Below are 27,715 nucleotides of genomic sequence, written 5' to 3' on the forward strand. Positions count from 1 at the left end.
ATAAACTCTTACTCTTACATATAAGTTCACTTGCCTATTCATAAACTCTTTTGTGTTTTTTGTTTATATATTTAAGAATGAGTTCACATTCTGATTCTGTTTGTGTTGTTCTATATTATAATGTAGGGGTGTTCATCAACCGATCCAAACCGATTCAAACCGCGAAAACCGAACCGAAAAATCGGAAACCGAAAGAAAACCACAAATTTTAATTGGATTGGATCGGTTTTCGGATGGGTTGATGAAAACCGATCCAATATATTTAATTATCCTCTACCTACTTGTCTTTTCTCCAATCATAGCCCAAAAATTTCTAAAATCAAGACCCATTAACTCATCAACTAAACCAAAAAAAAAAACTTAGTCACCTCTCATCAACTATAGTATTGTTTACTGATATTTTTGTATTTCAAATTTTTTTTTACAAAGTCAATATATATAAAAGATGTTATTTGCACAATAATCACGAAACTAATTTTAGGATATTCAAAAAACCGAAAACCGATCCAATCCAAACCGAAAAAAATTGGATTGGATCGGATCGGATTTGAAAAAAAATCTAAACCGAATGGATGATTACATGATCAAACCGAAAGGATTGGATCGGATGAGTTTTACTTCCAAAACCGATCCAATCCAGACCGCGAACACCCCTATTATAATGGTAGAAAAGTGGAAGGTCAACGTGATGTAATTTTTGAAGGCGAGAAAAGGTCAACGCGTATCAAGCGCAACAATTATCGATCTGCATCAGAAAATCTGTCAAAAATTAGCTCTTGAAGGTAAATAATATATCACTCTGGCCAGGATAAGAATATGGTGCAAATGTGATGTAGAAGCATGGTACAGAAGTGGGGTGACTTCTACCGGCTGATCTGAAGGTCACTCTCCAACTGTGTCTGGGTCAAAGCTCAAACTGATCATGAAGTCGTCAACATTTACATAAGACCACGACTGATGCCCGTGACTACCAACAATTTTTAAGTCACTAATAAATTCTTAGATCTCTAACAATTTCCTAAGGGACAAGCAAATTCTTAGGTTACTAACAAAATCCTAAGTCACAAACAAATTCTTAGGTCATTAGCAAATTCCTAAGTCACTAACAAATTCCTAGGTCACTAATAAATTTCAAGTCACTAGTATAACATATCTATTATTGTAATTAAAAAATATAGAAACCAAATATTAAGACTTATTTGACTGATAGAGCTTTGTTGCGCAAAAAAACTCAAGGAAAAATCTAAGGAAAAGTCAAAGCAAAATCTTAGAAAAAAAGGTATGAAATGAACAAGTGAAAAGTGAGGGTATATATAGGCCAGCTAGGTCATGCCTAGCTTTGACGTAAGTGGTCACACCTGAAAATGGCATGAATGGCTCAGTGGTCACGCCTAAGTGCGATTTGAGAGAGTGCAATAGATCCGTAAATTGGTTCAAAACAATAATATTTTGTAATTTTTTATTAAAAAACAATATTTTAATTTGTTTTTGCCAATTTTTAAAAGATCAATATAATTGAACTTTGGAGACATAACTATGTAAAAGAAGGAAGAAATATAACATCTTTAATTTTTAAATATAATTTAATATTTTTTTAACAGAATATAACTAAAGAAATTAAATATAAATTGGGAAATATTTTTGGAGATAACTATCCCATGTTATACACTCATCAAATTTTGTGCTAGTTTTCTTTTTTCTTTTGTTTTAAAGTGTGAATCCCACATATCTATCCTACACACATGAGAGAACTATCTCAAGTAACATGAGATTAGTAACTTCCGTACAAATTTTATGAGCCCAAAATAAGAAAAATAAATAAAGTAATTGGTATTTTATGATATGGCTCCCTAACCCTAACTGGGCGAAACTCAGAGAGCAAGAGAAACTCGTGATCAACGGCGAAAAACCGAACCACCCAACCTTCGATCGCTGATTTGGGTAGGAAGTCTAGACCCCCTGCCTGAAATTTTCCCCTATTCGTGATTTTACATATTGCGTTTTAGCACACAAACTGTTTGAGGAAATGCTCCAATGCTTTGGATGATACTCTGGCTGCACTTTTTCTTATTTTCTTGTTGGGTTCTCTTCTGAAAATTAAGATTTCCTTTCCCTGCACTGAATTCTGAGTTGCTGTTGTACTCCTTCTCTGCCTATTCGGAAGAGGATGATATCAACCTTTGTGAAATAAGCTTTCTGACTTCAGCCTTGGTCCCCTAGTATTCTTGATATAAATTGACTATGCATGACAGGAAATTGTACTATAAAGCTGCACCTTTGCAAATTGTCTCCCTGAATTGCTGTGAAGAGTATATTTGAAACTAACCATTTGTATGAATCTGTAATTCTGTTTTTTGAGTTGTATGAGTGATTCTATACAGAGCCATTCGATTGCATGTGGTTGGTCCTCGGTTTTGAGCATTTTTATGAGTTCCTTTAGTAACGAAGTTACTTACAGTGACTTCTATCCCAATCATGGCTTCTGTGTGAGATTTTTTCTTTGTCTTGTTGTGTCCGTGAAGTTGATGCCCAAAACTTGGCTTTTAATCTGAATTGTGCCAATTTGTAAGCAGGAGGTCAATGAATTTTAATCATGACTCAGTCCTATCCTGTTACTTTGTTAGCCATGGGCAATTCAAAGCACCCAATGTGGATTTATTTTGCTTGTTGAATTAATTGGGTTGTAGCCCTACAGCCTACTGTCTCGTGTTACCTGAAGGATAGAACCTATGAGCTGTAGTTGGTTTCCAACAACTCAGGATTATTTTACAGGTTTGCAATGGCCTTCCGTAGATTTTAAGTCTCTGTCCCACAGTGGCAGCTTCTTAAGCTTATCAAAGCTCTGACTTTTATGGCCATTGTCAATTATTCTATGTGTAGTTGTCTTGCAGTCTTGCAGTTTCAGGCTGAAAATTATATGTATTATTAAATTTTGTCAGTGGTTATAGTTTAATAAGTTTGATATGAACTATTTTTAATATAGCATTTTTTTTCTTGTTCGTCCAGGTTTTCCAGTTCAACTGCTCAACTGCTCGACCCAGTGACCCGGCCTTCTGAGTTCTGACCAAAGCAACTTCCAGTGCCGGTGATACAGCCATATATTTCTGGTATATCTCTAAGCCCTACACCTTTACCATCACTCTCTGCTCTCTACCAGACTAGCAGTTTCTACTCCATTCCCAAGATGGACACCGAACATTTTAGAGATCCTATCGACAAGCTCAAGGCTATTCAAATTGTTGATGACCAAGATGAAGATGAAGACAACGATTTTGATGATTATGATGACGATGATGAAGAATCTGAACCTGTCACTCTTGGTTTTGTTGACAAGCCCAAGAATCAATGGTATCTTTGCCGTCAATATTTCCCAAGCAAAGCTGGTGGAGTCCCGGTACTTTACCATCTCATATAATTCTCTCACACTCTGCTTCTGTCTTGCTTTATTCAATGAAACCCAAGCTTGAGTTTCTGATGATTATATGATCTGTTGTGATGTGAATGATAGGCTTGGCTTGACCCTCTGAATTTACCATCAGGGAGGTCCTCTGTGTGTGACATTTGTGGAGACCCTTTACAATTCCTGCTTCAGGTACGATGCTAATGCCTCATGCTATTATTTGATGTGCATATGGTTTGTATTGTCCGTGTGGATCATAATAAATTGTATAAAACCCTTTAACTGCAAGGTTTATGCACCAACTGAGAAGGAAAGTACTTTTCACCGGATGCTGTTTGTTTTTATGTGTCCTTCCATGACATGTCTTCTCAGGGATCAGCACGAGCAATGGAAACGCTATCCGGAGAAGCCGTCTAGAAGGTCAGTAAAATCGTCTGTTAAACAAAGTTTTCCATTTTTTAGTTCCTTCATTGATCTCTGATTATGTAATGATTTATTGAAGTGTGAAGGTTTTCCGTTGTCAATTAGCTCGTGTTAATCCTTTTTACTCAAGTGAATGCCCTGAGTATGATGGGGGGCACAAACCTACTGGCAATGGAGGTTGGTTTACTCATCATCATTATATTCTTGCTTCATTTTGCAGAAAATAATCCCATCTTATAAAAATTTGTTGTGATCATTTTTATAAGGGAAAAGTGTTTCTCTAGCAACAAGAGATAAAATTATTTTCTGCAGCCCAAAAACAACGTCGTTTTGGGGTTTAGGAAAAAAAATGTAGGGTATTTTGGAAATTTTACGTTCCTCTTGTATCACGAATTTTACTAAAATACCCCACATTATTTTTCCTAAACCATAAAACGATGTCGTTTTGAGGTTACAGAAGATAACTTTATTTCCTATTGCTGGAGAAACATTAATCCTTTTTTATAAATTCATTTTCTACCTGAGTTTTATGAATGTTTAATTGTTTACGGTAATTGTTTCGCTGGGGAAAATCAAGTGTTCGTAATTGTCAAGAGGTCCTCTATTTTGTTGTGGTAAAGATAGATTGTTGTTTCCGTTGGGATCTTTTTTTTCTGGCCTTCTTAGTTGTGTCTGTTGATTCATGAATCTTTATACTTGTGATTGTCTCGTTGTGAGACTGAAGAGTAATATTAAGGATTCCTGCATGAGTTAGATAGTGTTCATGATTACATGTTAGTACGTTACCATCTTTCCGCAACTGCTATATGGTGGTATCATGCTTTTATAAGGAAAAAAATTGATACAATGTCAAAGTCACCTTTCAATACCAAAATTTGGTTTCCCTGAACAAGCCGCTCTCACGTTGTATTCTTATTTGTACTATTATTTTTACTTAACATATAATTAATATGTGGCCTTTTGTTCATTAAAATAAGCGGATTAGCAATTTCAATGACTTAGGTGTTGGAGTACAACATTGTATAAAACTGTTTTTGTTCCACTCTACTTCTATTCATATAAATTCTCTTCTTACTTTCAGCTGCTCTTTGCGATTGGTGTGGTACCTGGAAAGGAGATAAGTTGTGTAGTAGTTGCAAACAAGTACGGTATTGCTCCGAGAAACATCAGGTAACTGAATTGCTTATATGTGTCATTTAGTTTTCTTTCCATAAGTTTGATTTATATAAAATTCCTTTTCTCTTTCAACTTACAGGCTGTGAGTTGGCGCTCAGGGCATAAAATTGCTTGCCAGCAGTTGAAAGTTCCGTCATCTTTTTGTGGACAGAACAAAAGTGGAACCACTTCTTTGGAGTCTCATAAAGGTCACAGAGGTTTGAGATTTTGTATATTTTAACAGGGTTTATTTTCTTCTTATTAATAACATAAAAATTAGCCCTTTTCAGATGAAATCTAAATACAGCAACTAATTATAGTAGTGCTCAGGCATAAAAATCTAATTCTGAATTTTTGAAGGAAAAGAACTTATGAATGTGACAAGATATTTAAATTTGTATCTGGCTAAGAAACTTCAAACATGCTTGACAACATTCCAAAATAAAGCATGGACTGGTCATTAGAGGTTACTGTCTAAAATTTTATGATACCTACTATTTAGCTTCCTGCTGGTTCACATCTGAGATCGTTACCAATTACCATACAGTTGGAAGCAACAATGTGTGGCCTGAATTTGAGATCATCATTGAAGATGAAAGTGAATATAACAAAGACAAAACTGATGACAATACCTTAGCCAATTCCTTGATCTCGAGGAACGCGATTGATGACACAATGAATTCACTTTTGGATAATTTTCAGGTATTATCTCTTGTTTTTTAATAAGGTTATATTACTTATTTAAGTAGATTATTTGATAATTATATTGTCCGGAACAGGGTGATGATGACAAAAGGAGTTGGGCCTACTTCCAGGAACGCATTGCCAAAGTCCCTGAACAAGTATTGAGGTGATTAATATTTAGCAAATTTAAAGTTAACTAATCTGGAGAACTGCCTTAGGTGCCGCCCTTACGGAGGCATATTATTTACCAATTTGAATGGGAAAAAATGTTTCCCAAATGGGATTATCTTGCCTTTGGATATAAGTAAGCAGGAAAGCTGGAGAAATATTCATTGCCTATGACTGTCTAACCTAACGTTTGAGAGATATCAACCTTTTTCAAGATGCTATTTTTGCATAATCTGACAATGATTACTGTTTAAGTCGGGGCCTCGGGGGACAAAAGTTGGAATTTAGATTATGCATCTTAATTGCCTCCAAAATCACATTATAAAAGGCACATTACTCTGATAATCATGTTTTTTATGTTATAAAAAATTTACCGTGTATGACCTGGCTAATGGTATTTATTTTATCAACTTATTTGTGTTTAATTACAGTTTTGGTACTTACATATGGTAAAAACAGGTATTATAGGAATACTAATGCTAAGGCAATATGGCCCGTTTCAAGTGGTCGGCCATCCAAAGCTGATATCCCGAAATGCATTTACTGTGGTGGACCTATGTGTTGTGAATTTCAGGTAGTTATTCGAGAAATCAGTAGTTGAAGCTCATTGTATTCTGTGAATAAATTTTTGGTACCACTGTTGTATTCAAGTGGGTACAACATTTTTTCACTTTTAGAAAAAATTTCAACACTTTTCAAATTTCTTTTTCCTGTCACATTGCACTTTTTTCCAAAAGTGAAAAAATATTATACTTGGATAAAAAGTGGTACCAAAAAAGTGGAAAAATATTGTACTTACTTGAATACCAAAGTGGTACCAAAGATTTATCCGTATTCTGCATGTACTACTATTTCTCTCGCTTGGTCAACCAAATGTTTGCTCGATTCCTTTAGATTCTGAGTTGTGAATGTTGGTGGTTCCAGATTTTGCCACAGCTGCTGTATTACTTCGGGGTTGATAATGAAGCGGACTCTTTGGATTGGGCGTCAATTGTCGTGTATACATGTGAGGCCTCTTGCGAGGCAAGTTTGGCTTACAAAGAGGAACATGTTTGGGTCCAAATATATTCAGCTTCCACTATCTTACGGTGAAATTTTGCTTTTTAATTTTTGTGCTCAATGTAAGAGCCTTGGTGGAAGTATGAGGTGGTAATATCTTTATTTGCTTCAGCCATCTATATTTAGGATCATGACAGTTGATTGTATAATTTAATAGGCTATTATTTCTTTTATACATATTTGTTTTTGGTATTCTGTATACATTTAATCATTTATAAAGCAATGCCTTCTGAGCGTAAATAACTAACAAAATAACTAGTTCTTTTTCTATATTCATGCAGAAAGAATCCTTTATATTGTTATGTTTTGATAATTATTTCGTTTTTGTTATACCGAAACCATCTTTCAAAGCTGGGACATTCTGGGATGAGCAAAAATTGTCTAGGGAGAAATAATAGTTAGATGTAAAAGTCGTTGACACCAGAGAAGAAATGAAAATGAAGACAGATTCTGCCGTAAGCTCATTAAAGTTTGCCTCAATAGAGTTGTAATTATGGTAATTTTAACTTGGACAAACCTTCAAGTGTTGTTTCTTTTCCTTTTATTTGTATAATATTAAAAGATAACTTGTTTATTTTATTCTATTCCATAATACCTTGTTATTTAAGGTTTTATAAATTTTTATAAAAGGTTGAAAAATCCCCTGCATGTTACCAAAGCTCGTTATCGCTAATCTTATTGGCTGCGTTGTTCAAGATTAGTTTTGCTTGACTCAAGAAAATAAAATCGTGGAAATTAAAGGAGTAATACATATTCTTGTTTTTAGTTCTACAGTATACATTTGATATCAATACTGTGAGCTAAGACAAGAAGAACTAAGCGAGGAGTTTAGAAATCTGCTCCTCTCAAACAAAGATCATAACTAATCCTTAATATTTACATTTTTCTTGTTTAATCATTATTATGTAGCAGTAACTCAATATGAAATTAATATTTCTTATGTTATTAGAGATATTTTTATCTCTTTCACACACATAAAAATATATGGGATTCTAGTTTTTTTTTTTTTTTTCCCTCTTCCCTTTACATGGCTCCACACTCTTATGTATGGACAGGAAATAAAATTATCTCCTTAAATATACATAGATTGGTTCACGCTGGAATCTTGTATTCGAAGAGAAACAAACTGAAAACAAACAAAAGCAATTGAGTTGGGTCACTTATAAGGAAGTGCCTAGGGCTACCAGCATAGCTCAAAACCAGTCCAAAAGCAACTAAAGTCAAAATTCTAAAAGTTCATCAGTGGTCCAAATACTTACGCATTACTATTTACTAGTTATAGTTCAGGGTCTTTATCATGAACAGGGAAAAATTGCAATACCAAATCCTTGACAACCTGAATCAAAGCCTTGAAATCATTGCTACCCAATTCAAGGCAATCTCTGATTAACCCACCTTCCACCACCTCTATTTGCAACGTCTCCATCAGTTCCTGTCATTGTATAGGCTAAAATCTATGAATACTTCAACTATTTTAAGTAATATTACTAACAAAGTAACCCACACAATCAATTGCATATATACATACGAGTGCAAATACATATATAATTATGGTCAATCATAAGCTCGTATAACAAGGTTTCTCTTATTAAACAAAGGTGAAAAAAGTAATAAAACTTGAAAAAAATAAATAGCAAAAAAATAAAGGTTAAATTAAATTTTGTATCCTTATATTTGACGTTCACTTTAAATCTAATCTCTATACAGAAAAAGTATTTGCTCTGGTCCCTAATTGAGAAAAAAAAAGTTCTCATTAAGTCCCCATGTTTACCATAGGCATAATAACTACATGAACTACTCATACGTGTAACTCTAGCTTGTGTTTGACTAGTTATGTTAAATTAAATTGTTCATTGCAGCAATGAATTTAAAACAAAACACAAGATACTATCCCTGATATTGACCACCATATGAATTGCAAAAGACAATAACAAGGGAAAGGGTAAAAGAGCACATAATCAAGTAATATTTTAGAGGAGAAGATAAAATTGGTTATTGCAAACTATATGAAAACATGAATATGAATAGGAAAACAATTAACATTAAATCAAAAAGTGCATGCCATGCTTACATAAACAAATTAAAATTTTAACTTTCACCAAAAAGAATTAAAATTAAAATTAAAAAGTTAACCACAAAAAAAAAAATAGTAAATGAAACGACGTAGTACGTACCGATTGGCCAAACGCTTTAAGGAGCTTGCGATAGAGCGATTTAGAGACGGTGAGGACATTTTGGTAATTTCGGGAAACCCAAGCAGACCTTTGCGCGGCCGATTCCATGCGAGTCAACTCAGTCAAGCCACTCAGCAACTCGTTCATGTCCGAAACGGCGCCGTAGAGTTCCGTAAGGGGCAATTCCCTCCACGTCCACATCCAAGTGGACCACATGATCCTCCAGAAGCCAAAGCCCAGCCCCCGCTCCAGCTTGTCGGCGATGCCCCTGGCTCGGTCGGCGCCGGCGACATCGCCACGTGAGGAGCGGAGGTTGGCGACGCCGTTGAAGAGGGAGTGTGCGAGAGATGAGAGGTTTCGATAGTGATTGTAAAAGGAGAAGAATAGGGATTGGGTAGGAGATGGTGCTGATGTGAGAAGAAGGAAGGCGATGAAGATCACAAGGGTTGATTTTGATCGTACGGTTCGCATTTGATTCGGAGTTTCAAAACGAAGGAAATGCAAAAACTTTTGCCTCGTGTTTGCAAGTTTGGAACAAGTTAAGGTTGATTATAGATTTAGGAACAGTTTCCTTTAAATTTATTAATTTTTCTTTTTTGGTACACAAATTTATTAATTATATACACACAAGTTATGAACAACTTTTAATAATTTTATTTAATATTTATTAAAATATACATAAAAAAAATGTATGATATATTGGCATTCATATAGATCCATCTGAAGAGGAAAAAAAATGTGGTTTATATATTTATTTTTTTTGTATTTTGATGAATATTAGATAAAATTATCTAAAATAATTTTAGAAACTTTAAATTCAATATATATATATATATATATATATATATATGGGTAAAGGATTTCTCCGGTCAATGAAATTAAATTATCTCCATTGAGCCCAAAACGACGTCATTTTAGGATAGAAATCAAGATATTTTTGTAATTTTAATATATTGTAGGATTATATTAGTGTTTATCATTATAATTTTTAATCTTATAATCCAAAACGACGTCGTTTTGAGTTCACTGGAGATAACTTTATCTCCAGTGACTGGAGAAATACTTTTCCCTATATATATATATATATATATATATATGCGAAAAATATTTCTCAAACAGCTTGAGATAAGTTTATCTCAAGCTACCCTAAAATTACGTCGTTTTATTTATTTATTCCTTATATTAATTGACTCACCTTTACATGGTTATCATTTCCTTTTTCTCTCTCTTCCTTTATCACCATTGATCTATCTTTGTACGGTTATGATTTAGTAGCCGAAGATAAAATTATCTCAAGCAACTTGAGAAACGATAAGTCATATATATATATATAGGAAAAATATTTCTCCGGCAACTTGAGATAAGTTTATCTCCGGCTATCCCAAAACGACGTCGTTTTATTTATTTATTTCTTTATGTTAATTGATTCACCTTTGAATGATTATGATTCTCTTTTTTTCTCTTCCATTATTACCATTGATCTATCTTTGTATGGTTATGATTTAGTAGATGGAGATAAAGTTACTTCCGGCAGCTTGAAAAATAATAAGCCTATATATATATATATATATATATATATATAGGAAAAGTGTTTATCCTTTTAAATGACACAATTTATATCATTTCACTCTCACAAAGAGGTGGGACCCACACCTTTATTTTTTTGTCAACTCTCTCCTCCTTTATCTATCTCTTTCTCTCTCTTAAAATAACACAACTTTACATCCTTTAAAATGACACACACTTTACCCTATATATATATATATATATATATATATATATATATATATATAGGTATTGAATTCGTTAAATATATTTGAAAAATTGTTAATTAACTATCTTCGTGCTACGTTAACTAGCGAGTATTTACAAGTCATTAAATCAGTTTCACAGTTAATATAACTTACTTACGTCCATCAGATTTTTAGGCATATTAATTACCGGGTATATATTGACATATATTGAGAAGTTTCCTACGTGGATAACATCTCTTCAGAACATATATTGTTATTTATTGTTAAAAGGAAAAATTTGGAAAACATATTTCATTTTTAAACATTACTAAAAATATTTTGACAATCAATATCATTACAAAGCATTCAAATCAGAGTAAAAATTAATTTAGATACTTTATTTAGCATATTTCATAATATTTATAAATATATTTATTTTAGGAAAATCTTACAATCAAAGTGTTTAACAATATTTTTATTTATAAGTCTTTTTTATCATTATTTCCCAATTTTCAATTGATTTTTTTAAAAAAAAATATATTTCAAAATTATGATAACAAATAACTTTATCATTTATTATATTTTATTGAATAAAGGAAAAAATAAAAATTAATTATCAAATTGTCTTGATTTATAATAAAATTGATGTTTTTGAATTTGCACCGATTTGACAATAAAATCAGTGATCAAATTATATTAATTTTGCTTGAGAACATTTCTAGTTAAATTTGCATATTGGTTTTATAAAGTTTCAATTCTATTGTATGTATAAATTGTTTTAGATTTGGCAATTTATTTGTTAACCTTACAGTTTGATTTTATTATTATTATTTTTTATTTTATGTATTGTTAAGTTTCGTATGTTATAGTCTTTAATATTTATTTGTTGACTTGTATTGCAAATTGCAACTTACGAAATTATTATTATATAGTTTCAGATAAAAGAAAGAAGATAGCCTCTAATAATTAAATTGATCTAGCAAATCTTGTTAGTTATAAATTGTGAACTCGATATGCTTACCAAAAAAAATAAAATTGTGAACTCGATATGCTGTTAATATGTGGACAAAAGTATTTAAGTTTAAGTTGCTATTCTACCAACCGGTTTTGTTGTATATTTCATCATGTGCCTTTTAAATCATTTTTTTAGATAAAGTTGCTAGGCTATTGGATGATAGTATGTGTGCCAAACATTAGAATTTGGATTGTGACATTTTAGGAGTTTCCTAATTAAAAATTTAGAAAAACTAATATTAAAAAAATCATTTAGGATAATGTTATTCTTAATATTATTATGCGATATTATCTATATATTTTAAATATTATAATAATAAATTTTAATTTATTAAATGTTTTTAATTTATAAAATATTTAACCGTCCTAGATATTATATAGTGATTTATAACAGTAAAAAGGGTATGCCATCCTAGATATTATATAGTGATTTACACAGTTCTCGATTCTAAATAATATGAGCAATTACTGAAAACAAAATACATTCTTAAGTCTTAACCACATTATCATATATAATTTATAGAAAATAATATAAATTATAATTTTTTAAGGATATATATTCAAATATTATTAAAAAAAATCACAATTTCTAAATGAAACTAATACGGAAATGTATAATTGGACAAGATCAAAGTCTTCCTTTTTTTTCTTTTTCGAAATGAAAGGAAAGACTTTGCCACAATCCTGCATGCGTATCTCATATGTCTGTCATTATTTGGTAGCATGCCTTAATTCATACTAAGATTCTTATTTCTTACCCTTTACCTCCTTGATACCAAGCATATATATGGACTTTGTTTTAAATCGTATCTGCAAAGTATATAAAACTCTAACTATTTTCAAACATACTCCTTTTACTACACCGGATGAATGTTGTAAAAACTAAAAACGTTAATGGTTCAAAAGAAGAATCAATATTGAAACTGATCATCCTAATTGATATATATACTTGCAGCCTATACACTAATGAAAAATGGAAGCTAATAACTACAAAATCAATCCATATCAAGAAAACATTGAAACTGATTGATGCACTTACAGTTAGCCAATTGCACATGATTAAAATATTGATTCAGGAAGCTCAGAGTCAACTAGAATTGTGGCCCAATAAATATGGCCCAATTGTTAAAAGAAGCAGTAATTTGAAATATAACAAATTACAATCAAATCCAAGTCCACATGAAGCAGCAGATAAGATTGCGATTTGTTTGACAAGAAAAGGAAAGCAACACATTTGGCATGATTTCAGATCTAAGATTTGGGACGTATTTTGAATGATTTAATTGTAATTATTTATTTACTTTTTAGAGGTTCATTACTGTTATACTTATTTTAGGAAGTTTTATTATTTTTAGGATTTTGAATTTTGGATTAATTTGTAATTAGTCTATAAAAGGGTGCTTAAGACCCCTTATTTTAGAAGTTGAATTTTGTTACATAGTTAATAGAAATTGAGAACCGGGGGTAAATTTTTTTTATGAAATCTTAACTTTCTGTTTAGCAGCCATTTTTCTATGCTCTTTCGGCATCATTTGGTATCAGAGCACTAGGTTGCCTTCAACCAATTGCTGAACAGAATCGTAGAGGTCATCGATGGCAGAGTCGTGAAGATAAGGGACGTGGATTCGTTCCTAAAGGAGATAGACAACTGCGTCAGATAGAACCGCATAACATAGAAATTGACGAGCTCGAAAGGCATATTCAGGATTTGAAATAACAACTTGAGCAAGCGTTGGACAAGAAAATCCAAGTTTTTGAGCAACTTATGCAGTGCGGAGAAAGAGAATTGAATATTTGGAGCGATGACTCATGCGGGTATGCATGAAAATCCAAATTTTGAAGCGAGCTTTTGTGGAGGCGCAGAGCATAAAAAACAAACATTTGGAAAAAGTTGGGCATTCAATTCGAAGAAGAAATGGAATTAGAGAACACATCTGATGAAGAAAAGGAGGACGTCAATCCCTTAGGGATTCTAAACCAGACAAAGAATTGGAAAGTACGACCTGGAATTTAGTTCACTTTTCAAGAAATCAAGATGCAACTCAACATTCCTGATTGTGAAGTTTATGATCCTGGGTCCAGTTTATGATGATCATCCAATCTATGAGAATTATCCATCTTACAATGAAAATTCAAATTATGATGATCATCCAGTATACGATGATCATTCTGACGGAGAATCAGATGATGAAGATCTAAGTTTGACAAGAAAAGGAAAACAACACATTTGGCATAATTTCATGGGAAATGATATTGTAACAACCAATTAGTGTTACTACCAATCAATTTCACCGTTAGATCGATTATGTTGATCCAACGGTTATATTTATTTCCATCTATGTATGGTTATGATTCCTCATATTTGATACTTTATATTTATTTTCACCTTTGTATTGTTATGATTTCTCATATTTAATGCTTTTACATTAAATATGGAGAATCATAATCATACAAAGATGAAAATAAATATAATCGTTGGATCAATATAATCGATCTAACGGTGAAATCGATTGGTAATAACATTGATAGTAACACTAATTGATTGTTACAATATCTTATCTCTAATTTCATATCTAAGTTTTGGGACGTATTTTGAATGATTTAATTGTAATTATTTATTTATATTTAGAGGTTAATTACTGTTATATTTATTTTAGGAATTTTTATTATTTTTAGGATTTTGAATTTTGGATTAATTTGTAATTAGTCTATAAAAAGGTGCTTATGACCCTTATTTTAAGAGTTGAATTTTGTTATTTAGTTAATAGAAATTGAGAACTTTTTTGTGAAATCCCAACTTTTTGTTTAACCAATCATCATTGATCCTAATCAATTCATATGACGGAATCAATACTAATTAGGAAGATAATATTGAAACTAATCTTAATTGATCTCTATGAATTGGGATGAGATATTTATCCTAAAATATGAGGATATACAATTATTTTTACGGAAAATAATTTATTTCAACAATAGATAACAATATCCATCAAATGATACCACTCAAGAATTATGTCCTATACCTATAATATCATATCTATCAAATCTTGTCGTATAATCATATAACATAAATTTCGGTCCCTACCGTATAGAGATTAGGGAGGGCTAGCGTTGATTAAAGATTCATGTAACCTCTATAAATATCCTATAATCAAATTGCGTTTGTCTACAAGTAACAATGAAGAACATTTCCGCAACTTTTCTCTTACTCCTCCTCCTCCTTCCCTTGGCGTCATGCACAAAAAAGAAGCAGGTTTTTCATTTTTCTGCTACTTCTTCCGAAGTATTTTATTTTTGTATTAGTCCTCTGGATTTTTATGTGGTGTGACATGTGAAACATTGGGTTGTCACAGATTTACATAGTTGAGTTTGGAGCGCACACTAGTGGAGATAAAACTCTGCATGAAATAGAGAATACCCATCACTCTTATTTGCTTTCGTTGAAAGAAACTGAGGAGGAAGCCCGAGCTTCCTTTCTTTATAGTTACAAACACAGTATCAATGGCTTTGCAGCGTTGCTTACCCCAAAAGAAGCCAATAAGCTCTCAGGTAAAACTAGATTATTCTCCAACTTTTCCATTTTTAGTAGTTCTTGTTACAAACCTTTCTCTCTCTATGTCTCTGACATTGCAAAGAAAATCTGGAACAGAGATGGAGGGGGTGGTCTCTGTGCATAAGAGCAAGCCAAGGATCTACTCTATGCACACCACAAGGTCATGGAAGTTCGTGGGATTAGAAGGGGTTTTAAATCCTTGGGCAGAAGAATCCAATCAGACAAATGAAGACTTGTTAACCAGAGCCAAATATGGTGAAGACATCATAGTAGGAATGATTGACAGTGGTAATTGACCAACATAAATATCTTCCTATGTATGGTTATTATTTTTTATTTTTTTATTTGACCTTAATTATTTCTTTGAACTGAGTCGAGTCCTGTTATTCTCACAAACTTTGATTTTTTGAGGTGATTAAGACTAATTTCGAATTGGGACCTAATCACATTTAAAACTCTTCGCTCTTCTCTAAAAATATATGTGGTTATTTAAATATGACCGTTTATATGCATATAACTCTATGTATCAAGTGTATTATGTAATTCCTTACATAATACAAGTCAATGTATACAGAGAGAAAGAGATGAGAAAACGGGTTAACTCATCACAAATAGAAAATTGGATTAGAATTTCTGACCCTCTTAAACCCACTTTATTTATGGGTGGGTCAAAATGAGTTCAACCCCTAATAAAGGGATTGACGCAGGGTTAATTTTTTATTTTTTATTTTAAAAAAAACTAATTAATTATTTTTTTATTATTTTTTTTGTTTTTAATTGATACTTTTTACATTTACAGGGACTATAACTTTTTTAAAAAAAATCATTTTTTAATATGTTAACAGGGTGGAGTGTGTTGGGTTATTTTAAGGCGAGGCGGGTCGGGTTATCCGTTTTGCCACCTGTTGTGTGTGAATGTGTTTGCATGACAGCATGTGATGAGTGAGCTTTTACCCGCAGGTGTGTGGCCAGAGTCAAGGAGCTTCAGTGATGAAGGGATGGGACCTGTTCCACAAAATTGGACAGGAGTGTGCCAAAATGGAACTGCTTTCGATTCATCTAAATGTAATAGGTGAGTACTAATTGCTTTTCTTTATATCACTTAATTCTATTGCACTTTTTTTTTTCTTTTTTTTTAATAATTTTGAGGATATATAACCAAATTAGTCATAAATGTCAATCAATTTACATGATTCGGTGTTTTTGCTGTAACTGCTAATAAGGAATTTGCTTTCTGGGTCTTCTTTGAGCAAAAATGGACTTGGGTAGGACATAAATCAGGGTTGAAGTTATTTTTTTTTACACAAGAAACTAACTTGTGTAGTTTCGTTTTATGTCTTTTCTTAAAGGGTACTGCTAGCAATTTTTTAAATAGAGCATTACACTTGTGATATCTGAATCAAGCTTCAATCTAGCTTCATTGTTTTTTCTAGTTAGATATACATATAATGATGACAAGACAATTGCCTTTTGAAATGAAAGTTTTTTCGATGAACTTTGGAACCTTTGAATAGGGCTCCTTTCTGAGTTGGACAATATTAGTAGTTTCTTTTTATCCATTTATTTTAAATCTTGTACGGAACGTTAACGAGTGGCTTAAATATTACGAAAGCAAAAGTTCATTTCACTATCTGCTGCATAACTTATGCGCATGTCATTTTCATGGTATATAAATATTCATATATTTAAAGACAGCCAAAACAAAATGTGAAAGAACAGTACCAATTACCCTACAAGCCTACATGCTAAGGAAGAAGATATTTTTTATTGGTGAATATTGTGAGATATCGATAAAAGTCATTGATAAAACAGAAGAAAAAACTTTAAATTGAACAAAGAACATAATTTAAGAGTTCCATAAGGAAGGACATGTAAAGGGTTAAAAGAGATTCCTTAATGCAACTACTAGATTCAGAGCCATATATAGCTGACATGTAAAATGTTGGTTTTCTCTATATAGTGTTTTTTTAGGGTTTCTCCTTTAAAGTGTAAGGTCCGACCGCTTAAAGAATCAACGACTATCCTCACATACTAACACGAGATTTTTCAGTGTGCTTTTTCCTCACTCGCACACTTTCCGAGAAAACTTCCCAGGAGGTCACACATCCCAGAATTTCTCCAAGTCAAGCACGCTTAACTATGGAGTTCTTCCGTTCCGGGCTACCGAAAAACAGATGCATCTTGTTAGCATAGGTAGTACCAATTAATTCTTATAAGTTATCCCAAACTGTGCAGTCTCACACCTGCACAGTCTTTGGAATCTCTCTCTTTCGGGTGTCAGTTCGATCCATTCATGCTTGTAATCCCCCGCTGGAAGCCTGTCAGGAGCCGCTCCTTGTCCATGCCCTTTCGCACCGGCGATCACTCCCCGCCCTCGTCAGCGCTCGGGATGTTACATGCCCACCAGCTTCCGTCTGGTTTGTTCTCGAGTCACACCGTACTGGAAGAGAGGCCCTGCTCTGATACCACTTGTAACGCCCGGCCGCTTCAAGAATCAACGACTATCCCCACATACTAACACGAGACTTTTCAGTGTGCTTTTTCCTCACTCGCACACTTCCCGGGAAAACTTCTCAGGAGGTCACCCATCCCAGAATTTCTCCAAGTCAAGCACGCTTAACTATGGAGTTCTTCCGTTCCGGGCTACCGAAAAACAGATGCATCTTGTTAGCATAGGTAGTACCAATTAATTCTTATAAGCTATCCCAAACTGTGCAGTCTCACACCTGCACAGTCTTTGGAATCCCTCTCTTTCGGGTGTCAGTTCGATTCATTCATGCTTGTAACTCCCCGCTGGAAGCCTGTCAGGAGCCGCTCCTTGTCCATGCCCTTTCGCACCGGCGATCACTCCCCGCCCTCGTCAGCGCTCGGGATGTTACATAAAGGACACAAATTATGTCTTTTCAGTGATTTACATAAAATCTGACCAGTAAGACTTTGTATAAATTTGAAAAGTTTTTTTTTTTTTTTTTCATTTTACGTGTCAGCGATGTGAATGAGGAGAGAAAAAAAATAACTTTTCAGATTTACACAAAATCTTATGGGTCAGACTTTGTATAAATCACCTAAAAAGACACAAGCTTGTATCATTTAAAATGATACTTTTTTTTCCGCTTTTTTATCATTATGCACTTCATTAATTCTCTGAGATGAATTAGACACATGGACAAAGAAGGAATTTTCAGATACAGCTTTCGCAAAAAGTGGGGTCAAATTCTAAATAGTATATCTACATAGGCTTGTTCGTCTAGATTTGAATGATTTCTAGCCTTTGTCTTTTTGACTTAATTGTTTTTGGCTTCTTTTGTTTTTCATCTTGTGAGCCTCTCTATCTGTATTTTAGTGTATACTACACCTTTTGTTAGTCAAGAATATGTCTTTACCCATTTTTTATTCTGTCAATGTCTTTTCTCTTGGCTTGTGTGATTCCATCCAATTCCCGTAGTCTTGATATAGATGATTGCAGGAAAAGAGAAATGTCCAATTATTAAAGAGCTCTACACTGAAAATGGTCGATGCATGCCAATACACCCAAACATATGCACGAGAGAGAGAGAGAGGAGAAACTGCCAAGTAAAGTAAAAGACAACGTTCTCATCTGTATGTATTGGAATGACAGACTGATGAAAAATATATAGCCCTGACAAGTCATAGTTTGCTTACTCGTGATGATCATGATGTTGAATATATATATATATATATATATATGGGGTTTGCATCTATCATGTCATATGACACAAAAAAATTTTCTACAGACACAACATTTTGTTGGGCACGCACTTTTTGAAGCAAAAAAAAAAACTAAGCACGCAAAACGAATCTTTATAACATTACACAATCACTTTTTCTACAACATAACTCTTATAAAACCTTTTATATATATATATATATATATATATATATATATATATATATAGGTAAGAGTTTTCTTATGGATAAGATAATTATTATCTTCTACAAACTCATTTATGCAGCAGGTGGGTCCACTTTTAGAGAGAGAGAAAAAAAAGTAGAGTGAGTGTGAGACCTATCTTAAATTTGCGTGTGTAGGAGATAAATTTTTTCTTGTGTAACATAAGAATAATAAATCTCTATATATATATATATAGAAAAAATAATTTTTCAGTCACTTGAGATAAACTTATCTCTGGTCACCCCAAAATTATGTCATTTTGAGGGTTATTAGAATTAATGAAGGGTGTTTTAAAGTTACTTAAATACCCTTCATTAATTCCCTCAACCCTCAAAACCAGTTTTGTCGTGACCAGAGATAAACTTATCTCAAGTGGCTGTCTTCGGCCAGCCCAAAACTATTTTGTTTTGAGGGTTAAGGGAAACAATAAAGGGTATTTAGGTAATTTAATCATTTTTTTATTATATGAATTTTAACAAAAACACCTTTCATTAATTTCTCTAACTCTCAAAACGACGTAGTTCTGGGGTGGCCGGAGATAAGCTTATATGAAGTGGCTGAAGAAACAATAAACCCTATATATAGGGGTTTTAGTTTGTCCTTTAACATGACCAGAAAAACTTTCCTACACACACAACATTTTGTGGGGTCCATACTTTTTTAAAGCAAAAAAAAAAACTATGGCACGCAAAACGAATCTCTGTAACATTACACAATCGCTTTTCCTACAACATAACTCTTACAAAACCCATATATATATATATATATATATATATATATATATATATATATATATATATATATATATCGGGACAAGATCCTTTAACACCAAATCTCAACCGTTGATGTTCGTCAATCAAAGGTTATCATTTATTGGAAATTGATAGTAATTAATAAGTTTAATTTCCAATAAACGATAACTGTTGATTGACGAAAATCAAAGGTTGAAATTTGGTGTCAAAGGATCTTATCCCATATATATATATATATATATATATATATATATAGGTAAAACATTTCTCCGGCTGCTAGACGTCTAACAATAAATCTTACACCGTTGATTGGTTATAATTCCCTGCATTTAATGCTTTCACCTTTGTATGGTTATGATTCTTCGAATTTATTTGATATGGAAAAAAATATTTCTCCAGCCCCTTGGATAAGCTTATCTCAAGCTACCTTTTTTTTTATATATTCTAAGCTACCACTTTTAACTATGTACTACGGGGAGTACATAGTTATAATGTTAAAAAAAAAATTCTCTCCACATCAACAGACAAGTTCTGAAAAGTGAATGAGGAAAAAGAAAAAGAAAACTTTAACGTTATAACTATGTACAACTCGTAGTACATAGTTAAAAGAGGTAGCTTGAGATAAGCTTATCTCAAGTGGCTGAAAAAATATTTTTTTCATATATATATATATATATATATATATATATATATATATATATATATATATATATATATATAGGGATAGGATCCTTTGACACCAGTATTAAATTTTGAAATTTGACACCAAATCCTAACTTTTGATTTTTGTCAATCAACGGTTATTATTTATTGGGAATCAAACTTATTAATTAATATCAATTCCCAATAAAAGATAACCGTTGATTGACGGAAATCAACGGATAGGATTTGGTGTCAAAGAATCCTACTTGATATATATATATATATATATATATATATATATATATATATATATATATATATATATAGGGCAGGATCGTAATTTAAAGTTTGACACCTTATTTCAGAGTCCTTAGATCAAAAAAGATCAACGACTTTGATTTGTAAACATGTGACACCATTGATCTTTTTTTTATATAACGGCTCTCAGATGAGGTGTCAAACTTTAAATTTGACACCGTTGTCAAAGGATCCTACCTTATATATATGTAATATGGGGTTAGCATTTCTGCAACTGCTGTATGTGCAGTAGTCAAATATTTGCCATATATATACGTGAAAGCATTGAGTGTGGGGAATCATAACCCTACAAAAGATGAAAGCATTAAATGTGGGGAATCATAACCATACACCTGTCATTGTTGTATGTAAAGCGACTGTAGAAATAATTTTACCTATATATATATATAGGTTATATTTATCTCATTCAACATGAGATAAATCAAATTCCTACACACACATAACAAACGTGGGTCCCACCTTTATTTTTTTCTCTACGATTATTTGTGGGTCCCTTTTATAATTTTGTTTTACTAACATGAGATAATTCATCTCCAACAATATAGAAAAAAATTTCCTATATATATATGCAATTAATGTTTCTCGGTGGAGATTATACTTATAACCTTTTTTTATCACCTATTACAGCTAACAGACTCACTTGGAGTATTTGATCTACGTAGCTCATTGGTGGTGGTCTCCCGTCACGGGCTTCTCCTGGACCCACCTGACAGTGGTATCAAATACACCAAGTGAAGACATTGGGTTCATGGGTCCTTCCGCTTATATACTCTTCACTTAGCTCATTACCAACCAATATGGGACTCATCACACTTGAATATCTCAACAATCTCTCCCTCAAGTGTGAAACCCAACATTGATATGCTCTTCCTCAACCGAGCGCCCTAGGGCCTAAGTACTTAACTTGCCTCCTAGCCAATCACCAGGCTAGCTCGAGCCCTACCCAGCTCTGATACCATTGTTAGGCAGGTCCAGGAGAAAGCCTGTGGCGGAAGACCACCACCAATGGGCTAAGCTAAGCTAGCTTATCAAGTGGATCCGACACCACATCTTAATCCAAAACCTTAAGGCATTGGGTTCATGGGTCCTTCCACTTATATACTCTTCACTTAGCCCATTACCAACCAATGTGAGACTCATCACACTTGAATATCTCAACAGCGATGCATCTCGTGAATCTCATTTAGTGACTCGCATACGGGTATAGATAGCGCGAGATTGGAATATTAAATTCATTCATACCTTTAGGGAAGGTAATACTTGTGTAGATTGGTTGGCTTATCATGGAGTGGACCAAGGACATCAATCTTCTTTCTTGTGATTTGAAGACCCTCCGCCTGGGATGTTCCTAGTTCTTCAAGCGAACTTGGCTTCCATTAGCAGGCCTAGGCGCATCTTGGGAACTTGAGTTTTATTTCGTTTCTGTTTTTTGGTTTTGTTGTCTTTAATTTTTTTGTTGTGGGCTTTTAGCCCTTTTGTCTACCAAAATATATATATATATATATATATATATATATGGGAAAAATGTTTCTCAAGCAGCTTGAGATAAGTTTATCTCCGGCTACTCCCAAAACTATATCGTTTTATTTATTTATTTTCTTATATTAATTGATTCACATTTGAATGGTTATGATTCCCTTTTTCTCTCTCTTCCTTTATCACCATTGATCCATCTTTGTACAGTTATAATTTAGTAGCCAGAGATAAGATTATCTCAAGCAGCTTGAGAAACGATAAGCCTATATATATATATATATATATATATATATATGGTAAAAACATTTATCCTTTTAAAGGATATAGACTTATATCATTTTAGATCCTAACCGTTGATTTCCGTCCATCAACGACTATAATCTATTGGGTCAAACTTAATGGGCCAAATTTCTTATTAATTAATTAATAATTTTGATCCAATAAATTATAACCGTTGATGAACGAAAATCAACGGTTAGGATCTAAAATGATATAAGCTTATATCCTTTAAAATGACATATATTATTCCATATATATATATATGGGAAATCAATTGGTCATGTTGCAGGACCAATTGATAATTTCCTGCAGACTCATTAAAAATGAGTTCCACATGATTTTCTTTTTTTCTTTTTTAATTTAAGTGGGACCCATGTATTTTTCTCTCACCCAGAGGACACAACACTTTTCCAGCGACGTGACAGACGATTTCCCATATATATATATATATATATATATATATATATATATATGAGAAAAACATTTCTCAAGCTGATTGAGATAAATTTATCTCTGGCCATCCCAAAACTACGTCGTTTTGATTATTTATTTTCTTATATGTATTGATTTACTTTTAAATGGTTATGATTCCTCTTTTCTCTCTCTTCCTTTATCACCATTGATTCATCTTTGTACGGTTATGATTTAGTAACCGGAGATAACTTTATCTCCGGCAACTAGAGAAATGATAAACCCTATATATATATATATATATATATATATATATATATATAGGTTTAAGAGAGATGGGTAGAATCATTTAACACTTGTTTGAAACTACAAAGTTTGATATCTATTTGAACTGTTAATTTCTGATGATCAGACTGTAATAATTTATTAAGAATTCGTAATTATTTAATGGGTAATCTAATAAATTATATATGGGCACAGTTAAATATAAGAATAATAATCTTAAATTTATTCTGTACTACATCTCGTGACTTTAATTTGTTAGTGACATAAGTTATTACACAGAAACAAATAAAATATTGAGATTGAGAGTTAAACTTTCCAACTTTATTCATATATATATTGTTGCAGAAAAATTATTGGAGCTCGGTACTACTTGCAAGGTTATGAAAGTGCATTTGGCCGTCTAAACGAAAAGGAGGATTACAAATCAGCTCGTGACAAAGATGGACATGGAACTCATACAGCTTCTATAGTTGCAGGCCGTGCAGTTCCAAATGCCTCAGCCCTTGGAGGCTACGCCAAAGGCACTGCCTCAGGAGGAGCCCCCTTAGCACGCCTTGCCATATACAAAGCATGTTGGCCAATTAAAGGTAAATCAAAAGATGAAGGGAACGTATGCATGGACATTGATCTTCTCAAAGCTATAGATGATGCCATTGGTGATGGTGTTGATGTTTTAAGCATTTCCATTGGGTTCAAGATGCCACTCTCTTATGAGGAAGATGTGATTGCTATAGGAGCATTACATGCTTTAAAGAAGAACATTGTTGTGGTTTGTAGTGCGGGGAACTCTGGTCCTTTTCCTCAAAGTTTGTCAAACCCTGCCCCATGGATCATCACTGTTGGTGCTAGTACTGTGGACCGTTCCTTTCTTGCTCCAATTAAGCTAACCAATGGCACAATTATTGAGGTAAATTTAAGTTCACTTGAAAATAAAAAAAAAGGATAAGTGCTCTCAACTTTTGGGCATTGGCATATAAGTCCCTTAATTTTTTAATTTTGAAAATCAATCTCTTTTTTAACTTCAGAAAAATATGTTAGTAGTTAATTTATTTCTTCAAAAAATGACATTTTTAGATAATTTTAATTTCTAAGTGTGAATACTTTTCAATAAACAAGCAATAGAAGAGTAGGTAATTAAAAACTTCATAACATTTGTTAAGAGGGTCTATTTTCAAAGTTGAAAATTGAAACCCTTGATGTATACATTTTTAAATAAATAAGAAGTATAATAGTTTTTTTTTTTTTTTGAGATTTTCCAATTAGAGTATTGCTTCGCGACTAATCCGATTCGAGGCGGGTTCCGAGATTAAGGTTTTAAATCTCTTCCAAAAACGATATTAGAGAGAATCGAACACATGCTCTCACGGTCTCACCCCACCTGCTCAGTTCCTTGACGCGAGTTGAGTTACCATTATTTGGTTGAATAATAATAGTTTCTTAAAATCACGTAATTCATCTCACTCAATTCTTGTAAAATAGAAGATGCACTGCAAGAAATAAATTTAACTTTATAACCCGTTTGAATTATAACTTTTTATCTATGTTAATATCAGGGTCGATCAATTACTCCACTCCCCAGCAAAAACAGCTTCCACCCGCTGGTTCTCGCTGGAGATGTTGAACATCAAGGCGTGCTTCGTACAAATTCTGGGTACTTTTCAATACTAATGTTTACCACTTTTTTAATTATATTCTGATTATTTGACTAGCAATAAATTGAAAAGATTTATTTAATCATGCAGGTATTGCCTGGAGAATACTCTTGAACCTAACAAAGTGAAGGGGAAGATAGTTGTTTGCATGAGAGGGCAAGGGGGGAGATTACTAAAAGGCCTAGAAGTTCAAAGGGCTGGTGGTGTTGGTTTTATCCTTGGGAACAATAAAACATATGGAAATGATGTACCATGTGATCCTCATTTCATTCCAGCCACTGGGGTGTCCTATGAGAATGTCTTGAAACTTGTTCAGTATATCCATTCCTCTCCTAATCCAATGGCACAATTTCTACCAGGAAGAACAGTTTTAGAAACCAAACCAGCACCCTCCATGGCCTCCTTCTCTAGCAGGGGTCCAAATATAATTGACCCTAATATCCTGAAGGTAATTCCCATGACTTTATCACCATATTTAAGAATATTTTGATAATTAATCTGTCATAATGACCATTGCTTTTTGGAGAAGACAGAATTGGTCCTAGACCTGTACCTATGTTGTCTCATAAAATTTACTAATTATAAGTTGATAACAGTTAAAACTGTTCCTTCATGACTGAAAAGTCATGGGTTCGAATCCAGGAAGGGAACAGCCTCTTTGCAATTATGCAAGGATAAGGCTGCGTACAAGGATTTCCTCCGTCCCACACTCGCTAGTCGGGTTTAACGAGGAGTGGTTTTTGGTTTTTTATAAGTTTATAACAGTTAAAAGTACCATGATTTGTTATAGTTTCAAGTTTCCTGAACCTTTTTGGGCTTTCAGCCCGACATCACAGCTCCAGGATTAGACATATTGGCAGCATGGACTGCAGAAGATGGCCCTACAAGAATGACTTTTCACGATAAACGAGTTGTTAAGTACAACATCTTTTCTGGAACTTCAATGTCTTGCCCTCATGTTTCTGCAGCAGCAATTCTTATCAAAGCCATACACCCTACTTGGAGCAGTGCTGCTATAAGATCTGCCCTCGTAACCACAGGTAAATTTCAAGACCAAGACCTAACTGATTCACCTAGGTCTTCACACCTGACTGATATAGTGGAAGTAATATAGACCTGAATCATATTAAGACCAATCTAACTTGGAACCCCAACAAATAAAATTATACCAATCAGATCATGAATGGGCTGCAATTAGTCATCTATATAAAGGGAATGATTTATTTGTCTGATTATATAACTTTATACTATGCTATGCTATTATAATATAACAAAACAATCCTCATTTTTAGCTAAACCATGGTGATAAGTCTATCGGAACAACATTCACAGCACATTGAAATTCCCTGCCATGTATTTTCCTTATCTGAATTCTGTTTACTTCTTGCAGCCAGGATAACAGACAACACGGGCAATCCACTGACTGATGAAACTGGAAATCGTGCAACGCCTTTTGCAATGGGTTCTGGCCACTTGTGCCCTGTAAGAGCAGCAGATCCTGGACTCATTTATGATGCCTCCTACATGGACTACCTTCTTTACACTTGTAGCCTTGGAGTAACTGCTCAAAACTTGAATGTTACATATAACTGCACAAAGTCATTTCCTGAACAGTTCGATCTTAACTATCCATCCATACAAGTCCATAGACTCAATGACACTAGGACTATTAAGAGGGCAGTCACCAATGTTGACAGGAGCAGGAGTGTTTACAAGTTTATTGCTAAGCCACCAAAGGAATTCTCCATTACAGCCACTCCAAACATTCTGAAATTTAATCATGTTGGGCAGAAAATGAACTTCATCATCACAGTGACAGCAAACAGAGGTCAGATACCAACCAAGTCTGACCCAGATAAGTACTATTTTGGATGGTATGCTTGGACTCACCAACATCACGTTGTAAGAAGCCCAGTAGCAGTGTCTTTTCTATAAAAGCGATGGTAGGACCATGTGATTAAGTATGAAAGTAATATCGTTATTTGAGGATTGATTTGTACTCTCATTAAAGAACAACACAGCAATGACATTATGTTCCTGCTGCTGCTGCTTCTTTTTTGTACCTTCTCTCTTCCTCTTCGAGATATCACCAATCAAAATTATTGTGCATAAGTTCTTTGAATGTTAAAAGTTTTTCATTTCTTGGCAAATCTTCCCTAGCTGAGTTGACATCTTGGCTGAGCCTTTCTTTGCTCATATATGATTTCTTTACTCATATATGATGAAGACCGATATCATATGCCATTTTTGGCATTTTGGATAATAAATTAAGCACTCTGCAGCTGTTACCCGGCTATGCTTTTTGAGGATCCTTCATCCGCTTTAAAATCTTGACCAGGTTTTGGCATTCGAAAGTGTAATTTTGAGAAAAGTCTTTGTATTGGAGGGTAAAATTGACAATGAATATCTATCAAACACAATCACAGTCAAAAAACCAAAATGATACACCTATTTAGGCTTCTTTTTTTTTCAAAAATGTTTATGAGAACGAAAGTTTTCTCATTGATGTTAGAACATGTTACAAACATCAACGCTTATCAACAATAATCTAACCTAAAACCATTTTGTCGATATTGTTCTTTCTTATGTATTAGTTGAACCAATACTTATCTGCCTACATGCAT

At 33.3% G+C, this 27,715-nt stretch overlaps 3 protein-coding genes across 4 annotated transcripts; 2 read left to right on the forward strand and 1 right to left on the reverse strand.

The window, feature by feature from the left end:
- The first annotated feature begins 1,848 nt into the window (after positions 1 to 1,848).
- On the forward strand, positions 1,849 to 7,144 carry LOC133300540 (uncharacterized). Of its 2 annotated transcripts, none has more exons than XM_061500099.1 (11): positions 1,849 to 1,941; positions 3,007 to 3,394; positions 3,509 to 3,592; positions 3,690 to 3,820; positions 3,903 to 4,000; positions 4,905 to 4,993; positions 5,079 to 5,196; positions 5,526 to 5,680; positions 5,758 to 5,828; positions 6,290 to 6,404; positions 6,755 to 7,144. In XM_061500099.1, the coding sequence occupies exons 2-11, from the start codon at positions 3,185 to 3,187 to the stop codon at positions 6,920 to 6,922; spliced, it is 1,239 nt and encodes a 412-aa protein (XP_061356083.1). In that variant the 5' UTR covers positions 1,849 to 1,941; positions 3,007 to 3,184; the 3' UTR covers positions 6,923 to 7,144. The 2 variants fall into 2 exon arrangements, with proteins under 2 accessions (XP_061356083.1, XP_061356084.1); XM_061500100.1 differs by having other exon boundaries at positions 5,079 to 5,187.
- Positions 7,145 to 7,878: 734 nt separating this feature from the next.
- On the reverse strand, positions 7,879 to 9,570 carry LOC133300543 (uncharacterized). Its single transcript, XM_061500103.1, has 2 exons — positions 9,064 to 9,570; positions 7,879 to 8,321 (listed from the first exon to the last, which is right to left on the reverse strand). The coding sequence occupies exons 1-2, from the start codon at positions 9,532 to 9,534 to the stop codon at positions 8,166 to 8,168; spliced, it is 627 nt and encodes a 208-aa protein (XP_061356087.1). The 5' UTR covers positions 9,535 to 9,570; the 3' UTR covers positions 7,879 to 8,165.
- A 5,418-nt stretch (positions 9,571 to 14,988) lies between these two features.
- Positions 14,989 to 27,026, forward strand: LOC133300530 (subtilisin-like protease SBT5.6). The gene is made up of 9 exons (XM_061500088.1): positions 14,989 to 15,063; positions 15,164 to 15,359; positions 15,460 to 15,651; positions 16,324 to 16,435; positions 23,785 to 24,346; positions 24,993 to 25,090; positions 25,182 to 25,539; positions 25,915 to 26,131; positions 26,482 to 27,026. The coding sequence occupies exons 1-9, from the start codon at positions 14,989 to 14,991 to the stop codon at positions 27,024 to 27,026; spliced, it is 2,355 nt and encodes a 784-aa protein (XP_061356072.1).
- The last annotated feature ends 689 nt before the right edge of the window (positions 27,027 to 27,715 follow it).

This window comes from Gastrolobium bilobum, unplaced genomic scaffold (genome assembly GCF_033153095.1).
Source record: "Gastrolobium bilobum isolate Gb01-03AN ecotype WA unplaced genomic scaffold, APGP_CSIRO_Gbil_v1 utg2187, whole genome shotgun sequence".
In the NCBI taxonomy this organism is placed as follows: Eukaryota; Viridiplantae; Streptophyta; class Magnoliopsida; order Fabales; family Fabaceae; genus Gastrolobium; species Gastrolobium bilobum.